The sequence below is a fragment of the Camelina sativa genome, chromosome 17 (assembly GCF_000633955.1).
Source record: "Camelina sativa cultivar DH55 chromosome 17, Cs, whole genome shotgun sequence".
Taxonomy (NCBI): Eukaryota; Viridiplantae; Streptophyta; class Magnoliopsida; order Brassicales; family Brassicaceae; genus Camelina; species Camelina sativa.
Genome location: NC_025701.1, coordinates 28,191,608 through 28,199,957, shown reverse-complemented (window position 1 = coordinate 28,199,957; position 8,350 = coordinate 28,191,608). Strand labels below are relative to the sequence as shown.

Here is an 8,350-nt window from a genome sequence, read left to right as displayed (position 1 = left end):
GTCTATATTAGACTTACCCGAACAGTCATAAGAAAATCCGAGACTACAAGTTTTCCATTACTTCAATCTATTGACTCGGCCTGCGACTTTAACCCGACCCGACCCGACCCGACCTGACCCGAAAATTTCGGGTTTCGGTTCAACCAAATTTAGGGTTCGGTTTTATTCGGAGGGATTGAAAATCTAGTTCGGTACCCGACCCGAAACCGACCCGACCCGAAACCCGATTTTTTGAATTTTTTTAATAAAAACAAAAAAATTATACGTAATTTAACCGGTTTAAACCGGATTTGTACCGATTTCAATCGATTTTAAGATTTAAACCGGATAAATCCAAGACCAATTCTCATCCGACCCGACTCGAAACCCGACCCGACCCGAACCGATTTTTGTTCGGTTATGTTCGGTGGATTTTTTGAAAACCCGAATACCCGAATAACCGAAAAAACCGACCCGATCCGACCCGTATACCCGAACTCGCAGGGCGACTATTGACGGTCGTCTGAATGGTTCATGAAAGATTATAAGTGTAGAATTTCGTTTAGAAACTATTTGAAATTTGTAAGTATAAATAGTGATGCTAAGTGGCATTTATTTGTTGTCACGATATGAGATGAGAAAACTACGTTAAAGCAAGATTTTGTTTTGATTATATATAGTAGACAAGGACAGAATATTATTCTTTACTTAGGTAATAGCAACATGAAAGGGTAAACAATCTAGGGATTAATAACCTTTTACGTCACATAGAAAACCTTGAAATAGTAGAAGCTAGTACAAGAGTTGCATTTATTTTGTCACAGACGCGACAATTTATTGAAAATAAGAAAAACAACCACACATATATATAGATTGCGTTTATGCTTGTTAATTAGGCAGTTTCAACTGCATTAGATGAGCCCTTAGTGCAGAAATTAGAACATGCTTTGGTGCATTGTGCGACCGCTCCATTCGCACTTTCACTTGCATCTAATTCACGAAAACAATATTATTAGAATTAATGGAATATCATTGGCTTGTTCAAATAAACTAATCATAATTAGTTTTACTTTACCAGAGTTCTGAAGAGTAGTTAAGGCGCAAAGAGAAGATGCACACCCAATCTTGCAGTATTCATTGATATTATCACCTTGAATAAAAAATAAAAATCCATGAAACTCGCATCAAGATCATGATCCAACTTGTAAATGATATAATTTAACGAACATGAAAAAAAATTTGAATTACCAGAGTTTTCAAGGCTGTCATGTGTATATCCCGAAGGGCACGCCCCATTAACAATCATGCATGAACATGTTTGTGCACAAGTTTGCCTAGGAGTTACTGCACCAAAACGGCATACACTATAGCAGTTTCTAGACGTCGTGCTCGGGCAACAACTCTTTGCTTCGACTTGAATCTGGGCCATGACAAGACTCATTATGAGCACACTTAAAATCACAGTTTTGCCTTCCATCTTTTGACTGATTCTTTGTTTGATCCCAAATTCTACGTACGTACTTAGAGAAAACACTTAAAATTTATAAACTTGTATTGATGAAATGGTGATGAAACAAGACTCGCTTAAATACTACTTGTTCTACAGTACTTTACCACCACAAACATCTTTTGACACTTTTATCACATGATGTATTGAGTATACACTAATACACACTTGATTGGATAGTTTGAACCTAAATAAATTAATTGACAGAAAAAAGGAAAATTGCAATATTGATTTCCTTGAGGGCTATGATAAGTAATGGACTAAAAAGCAGTTACGGGTCGGTAAAAAATCTTAATTTGTGTGTATGGCTTGAATAGTGAACGAAGACGTGTACGATTACGATGTGATTGAACAGATTAGACAATCATAGAGGAGATAACGATCCAAGCAACGTGATTTTTTGTTTCTTAATTTTAAAAAACACTTGCGCGGACCTAGTAATAAATATTAGTTGGTGCAGGTTGTTGTTAGGTCGAGTTGAACCCTACCGGACATTTTTGGGGTAAACTCAAACCACTTTGCCAACCATAACGTGGGTCCGCCACACGTTGATGTTCAACAATCTGCTATATAATATTTTGAGATGCTATTAAGCTTATTTTAGGGAAGGTTAATATTATTGGAAATACTTTATTTTTGTCTTACACTGCACTTGACTGTAAATAAAAAAGTAATACAAATCAACGAAAATGATTCTACAGTGCCTATATAAGTTCGTTGTATAAAAGGATAATCATCCATACAATAAAAATAAAATATGTCTCTCCTCAACTTTTGTGTTACAAATAAATTATACATCATTGAAAAACAAAAACGAATTTAAACAAAGCAATTGATACACATCAAATATGATTACCCACAAAACAAAAATTTTGCTTAGGTTTCTGCCTCCCAATAGGCTATCACATCCGATTCTGCTGAAACCCTTCAAAAGTGTTTGTTTCTCGATTAGTTCCATGATGAACGATCCAAGGGTCATCTCTGGAGAGGAAATAAACTAACCCCACAAAAAACATTTTTCGTGATGCTAGATTTCTTGGTCCAAGACAATGACAAACTCGAAACGTTTAAAAAGAGCCATGTTTCAGATTGTTGAAGTTAGACATCTTAGCTGTTATCGTCGAGCTTGAACGATAAAAAAGAGATTATGCTAGCTATCAGGGGTTTGAACTAAGAAAATAAAAAAAATGCTAGCTATCAAGGTTATTGCTGAATCTGTACTAGGGTTTCTTCATTTAATCTTAGGGTTATCCGATTAGTGCAGTATTCTTTTTCTCCATTATATTTTGCTATATTGATCGAAGACATGAAACATAGATTAATTAAGAATTTATCAATGAGAGATCGAAGGCTAAAGAAATAGTCGTAAGCATAGACGTTGACGTTCATGTATCAGTATCAGTATCAGATAAAGACGAGAGATGTTGGTGCATACGACCTAGGCGAGAAATGTAGGGAGACGGAACGAGTGTGTGACTCCACCTTTTTTTTTTCTTCATATATCGTATAAAACATATTTCTTACTTAATTATAAAATTAAAAGTTGTGAAACTAGTTTATCTATATTTTCGAATTACATTTTAAAGAAAAGTTTTAATTTGTAAAATATGACAAGGAATGACATTGATCTAAATAGTAAATTAGGAAACTCATTAATGGTAAAAATTTATGATTTCTCCATCATTTTTGTTTGATTTTTTTAATAGATCAAATCACTAAATAATACATAAACTTAATACATTTATTATAAATAAAATATTTTGAACTCAAATCCGAATTAGAAAAAACTTAGTTTTCTAACATCCAAATTTCAAATTATGTATCGGTCTAATTCAGTTACATCATATATAATAAATTTTCATTATTAAAAAAATTTAAAGTATTATTATTAAGATATTGTAGATAGTTTAAAATATCATATGCTGCAATGGTAGGGAAACATTTTGTGCTTTTTAATTATTTGCATGAATTAGGTATATATAATTTTATTTTACCGAAGCAAATTTTATTTTAAAAATATTATTGACACTTCTTTTGTGGTAGCCGGTGGGTGTGATAATTAAAACATATTTCAAACATTGGAGAATTGTGATAGTGGCCCTATTCGGAAGAGAGTCGCCGGCAGCGGCGACTAAAAATATTTCTTTACTTCCCATCATTTTTTCTTCATCTTTCTTAATTTTGTGTCGCTGCGACTTCAGTTATCAAATTTTAGAATCGCTGAAACAACCAGATACACAACTCAAAGCTTATTTTAGAACAGTGACAGTCAATAGATTTAGAAAATCAAATCTTTATTGTCAGATGTGTAAAACTGTATCTTCATCTTCAGCGTAAAATTTGTAATCTTTGTTGGGAGTTTGCTAAATTTATAGTTATACCTTTTAGAATACTCATAATTACAATATATAAAAAAAAATTAAAAAAAATCAGTCGCCGGTATGAATCGAGCAAAATATGGCTAAGACAAAATAAATGGAAGTTTGTTGTGGGTTTTCCTACGAACCAAAATAGAAAGCAAATAAGAAATAAAGCAATGTAAATATCAATAGACGAAGTGTTGGGCAGCAGGGAATTCTGAGGTTATCATTGATCGAATCATACTAATAAACTAAACAGGGAATTTTGATTATTAACGTTCAAGGACTCAATTTAGGACTAAGCAACTGGCCTATTCCCATAGAACCAAATTACTATGTCTAGACAACCTAGATTACTCTATTTCCTTAGGTAAATAGGAGCTAAACACACATAAATAATCCAAGTTTGTTAAGTTCACAAACAAAACACCATAACTCAACTTTTTGTTGGTTATGACGCTTTGCTCATCTAAATTACTTCAGGCGATTTAAATATATCCTAAAAGCAGTAGCTAGAGTGTCAATCAAGCAGTAAGCAACAAAGATATATTTAGATGGAGAACAATAAATGAACAGACCCAAATCTAATCACCCTCGTCAACAATCCATGAATCCCCTTTGGAAAACCCTTAAACCCAACAATAGAATTACTCAGACATACTCGTGCAAATCAAAGTTATATAAATAAGATATTGCATAAAAGATTAAGAGTATGAGAAAAAGGTTTAGAGATCTTCTCTGGAATACAAAGTAGATAATTCGTCTTCCTTAAAGAAGTGGAGAATAGAAACGAAAGAATCTAAAAAGAGTAGAAAGAGAGATGGTGACTTCAAAGATGAACGACGATGGCTTACAAGAGAAGCTGAAAGAGGACGAGCTTCGAAGGCTGTGGAGGAGTCTCTGGTCGTCCCTAGGACTGCTGCTAGAGGCGTGGATGGATGTAGAATGAAGCACACTTGAAACCCTAGGTCTTGAAGAGTATTTATACGGTTTTGTGTTGGATTACGGTTTGTAAGGCTAAAGCTGTCGGCGAAAGAGTCTTCTGAACTGTCGTGAAGGCTTGGACTGGACTGCCTTGATAGTTGCTTGTAAGGTATTCAATAAAATCCCATCAGCTAGATGCTTCTCTTCACGTCAGTTTATGACATGTCTCGGTAAATCGGGCATATCTTCCTGATGGCTGAATGGATTGACTTAATTCCACTTCGAGGAGAAATATGACTCTTTCAGATTTCGATAGACACCAATCATGATATAATAAGATTTTTGGAAGTTCTTTAAAAGTATCCCATATTATAAAGCTCTAAATCTGTCCTGAAACATGTTTTTCTTTTGTTTTGGTCCAATTTGCTATAAACCCTGTAAAACCTTCTTGAAACCTGAAATACTTGATAATAGACCTTTTTCTACCTGAAATCTTATCAAACTCTTCCTAAATGAAAATGAAAACTATAGCTAATATGAGTAAAATAATGATGTTACCAATTTGGAATGTTGTTTATGTACACATATTTTAACACAAGAAAGACAAAACGTAACAAATAATTTGATTAAAAAACACGTTGTATTTGATGAATAATGCAAAAACGAGGAAGAAGATTTTTTTTTTTTGGTTAGAATAAGGCTATGTTCTTTTTACTTTTCTCCTTTTATCAGTCTAGCTATATGATAAGCTCAAATTAATCCCTAGAGCTACTCTCTCAAACAAGAGATCACTGCAGTACTTAGGGGTCAAATCCACAGAGACTCAAGATCAAACACAATAGATTATAAAGTTTTGTAAATTACGCTAAACAAGTTAAATTGAATTAAAATAAAAGCAATGCAAATATTTAAATGAAAGTGTTGTAAATTCAGAAAATCAAAAGAGTTAAGCCTAGGGAATTTCTCAAGAAATTATGAAATATTAAATCAATAAATTACTTAAGGTTCAAGCAATAAAAATCAGATCTAAAACTCTAAACTTTTGGTAAATTAAATCAGTTCTCACTGCAAATAATATCTAAATTTAAAACCAGAAAATCCAAATCTCTTTGTAAAATTCCAAGTTAAAAATCAGCTTTAAGAACAGCTTTAGATAAGTTCACAGAATTATTAATTCAAATCTCTTTGTAAGAAACAATTCTGCTCATCAATGGTTTAATCAGGAAAATAATTATATTCTTATATTAATTTATTTCCCTAAGATAACAATTCTAGGTGATCAATCAAGAATTATTGTGAAGAACAACCAAGGATGAAGATCATAAAAGATTAAGAACCCTAAAAATCACAGATCTAATAAATCATAAAAACACTATGAAAAACCCTAAACCTAACAAGCAAATTACTCAGATATGTTAAATAAAGAACAAATCATAATTTTGAATAACATGCAATAGGTATTTGAAAAGTAAAAGAGGGAGTTCAAGAAATCTTCTCTCTACAAAGAATTCAGATCTATCTCTCCCAAAAGCTCTCAATATCCTTTCTCTCAAAAACTGCTAGAAGATAACTTAAGGGTTTCTAAAACCCAAAAACAATATATATACATCCTAAAACACGTCCAGGGGCTTATGTTGCAATTATAGAAGACTTCGGGCAAATTTGTAAAACTTCCAATTTCTTGTTCTCTCGTCGAGTAAACATGAGTGTCGATCGATGCCCTTTTGTGTGGTGTCGATCGATGCTTCGACTCTGATCCGACTCCAACTTGATTCTTTTACCGAAATGCTCCAAAATGATCCAAATTGTTTCATATTGCTCCATCCGTGCCAAATTCCTAGATAACCTGTAAAGACTCAAAAACAACCTAGAAACAAATCAAAAGACTCAAAAAGCACACTTATATCATGGTTAAAACCATAAAAACCATGATATATCACTATACTTTCTAACAAAACATTTCATCAACCTATTCACTATTTCTTTGTTGTTGGTGTTACTACTTTCTTATAGGCGACTGTTTTAAGTAAAGTGAATGACCCTTTTCTGAAAACGCATATTTCTATATAAGACTAGTTACTTCGACTATGTATAAGCATAAAGTAAATAACACACAAGCTTTGTTAACGAGGTTCAATTTTTCCTTCATCCTCGGGACCTACTCCAGAACAAATTCACAAGAACAATATAGCAATTACAACTGCATATGAAACAAACATAACTATGCCTATTATTCTTTTTTAGATGAATAAACCATCAGTAGATCTCTCTATCTTGTTGATGGGGCGACACCATACATCTTGTATGCATCTCTTGAGAATACCTTTGAAACACGCAAGTCTTCATGAAACGCTCTCTTGGTATTTGATATTTATAACAATTGCACAACCTATAGGGTTGGCAACATTCTTATTATACAACAAATAGAAAAGTTCCTATTATACAATAAATAGGAATTGGGAAATTAACAATTGCACTACCCCTAGGGTTGACAATTTTCCTATTATACAAAAAATAACAATTTCTTATTATACTACAAATAGGAAAGTTTCTCTCCATGATCCCATCTTGAATTCCATTCAAGATGTTCATCTAGCTCAGCCGCTGCCACTTGGATTGTCCAAGTCGGTCCCAAGCTTCTGTACTCAAACTCTTTAACTCAGCTTCTTGTACTACTCCCAGTACTATTTTCGGAACTAGTACATGAACTGCTTCAGACGTTTGATACCATCTATGTTGTATCTGACCCTCTTGGCTTGTCCAAGTCGTCTCCAAACTTCTGTATTTCATTGTGTGGAAACGGGTATAACTAAGTAAAAGTATTACTGTTGCAAGAATTGGAGGAGGAAACGGACATGAGGCAACCTTTAGGAATGTATTTCCTTCCTAGTGAGTACAACAAGAAAATCATGGTATCGAGAAGGTGTCATATTTATGAAACTTTGAAAATGATAGAAGGCTTGAACCATCTACTACACAGTTATGCGAGGGATTTGGTTTGAGAAGCATCCACAGTTCAAGCTCATTTTCCACATGCCAAGAGACTCAAACCACAAGGTTATGGGAATGTGGATGCTCCTTCTTCAAACGACACGCATAGAAAAAGAAGGAAGCATGGTTCGTTGTAAATAGTGTACCAATCCGTTATAGTCTAAGGGAGCACCCGTTGATGTCTGGATTAGACTGTCGGAGCTATCCACTTAATTATAAGACAGTGGGCAGTGAGGACTTCAAAATGAAGCATTTTTTAAATAAAAAAATGTTAGATTTCAAGATGTGAGAGAAAAGCTAGAGAAAATGGAACTAGGTCGTTCTCGTGATTGGTTGAAGGTGGCAGTCTTCTTCATTCTAGGAAGCATCATTGTAGACCAGAAAAAAGACTCTAGGGAAAATGCTATGGGTTTCGATGATTTTTGTCTAAGAGCGGTGAATATGACAAGTGTATATGAGAAAATATATTTTTGGGGAAGAACAGGATGAAAATAGAATCCCTAATTCTATATGTTGTCTCTTCTCTTCCCTTCTCTTCTTCCTATCGTCCAATCCTCACTAATATGGCAATGTGTGTGAAAAAATTATT

The 8,350-nt window shown here is 33.7% G+C and overlaps 1 protein-coding gene across 1 annotated transcript; it reads right to left on the bottom strand.

Annotated features, from left to right (window-relative positions):
- LOC104758204 (thionin-like) lies at window positions 660–1,647 on the bottom strand. Its single transcript, XM_010481035.2, has 3 exons — window positions 1,228–1,647; window positions 1,055–1,129; window positions 660–969 (listed from the first exon to the last, which is right to left on the bottom strand). The coding sequence occupies exons 1-3, from the start codon at window positions 1,454–1,456 to the stop codon at window positions 872–874; spliced, it is 402 nt and encodes a 133-aa protein (XP_010479337.1). The 5' UTR covers window positions 1,457–1,647; the 3' UTR covers window positions 660–871.

What these genes read in the sequence shown, in the direction of transcription:
- LOC104758204 (XM_010481035.2), bottom strand. Translation starts at nt 1,456, where the DNA reads ATGGAAGGCAAAACTGTGATTTTAAGTGTGCTCATAATGAGTCTTGTC. An exon ending in TGACAGCCTTGAAAACTCTG is followed by an intron (nt 1,130 to 1,227) that starts GTAATTCAAATT and finishes TTTTTATTCAAG; the next exon opens with GTGATAATATCAATGAATAC. An exon ending in AACTACTCTTCAGAACTCTG is followed by an intron (nt 970 to 1,054) that starts GTAAAGTAAAAC and finishes TTCGTGAATTAG; the next exon opens with ATGCAAGTGAAAGTGCGAAT.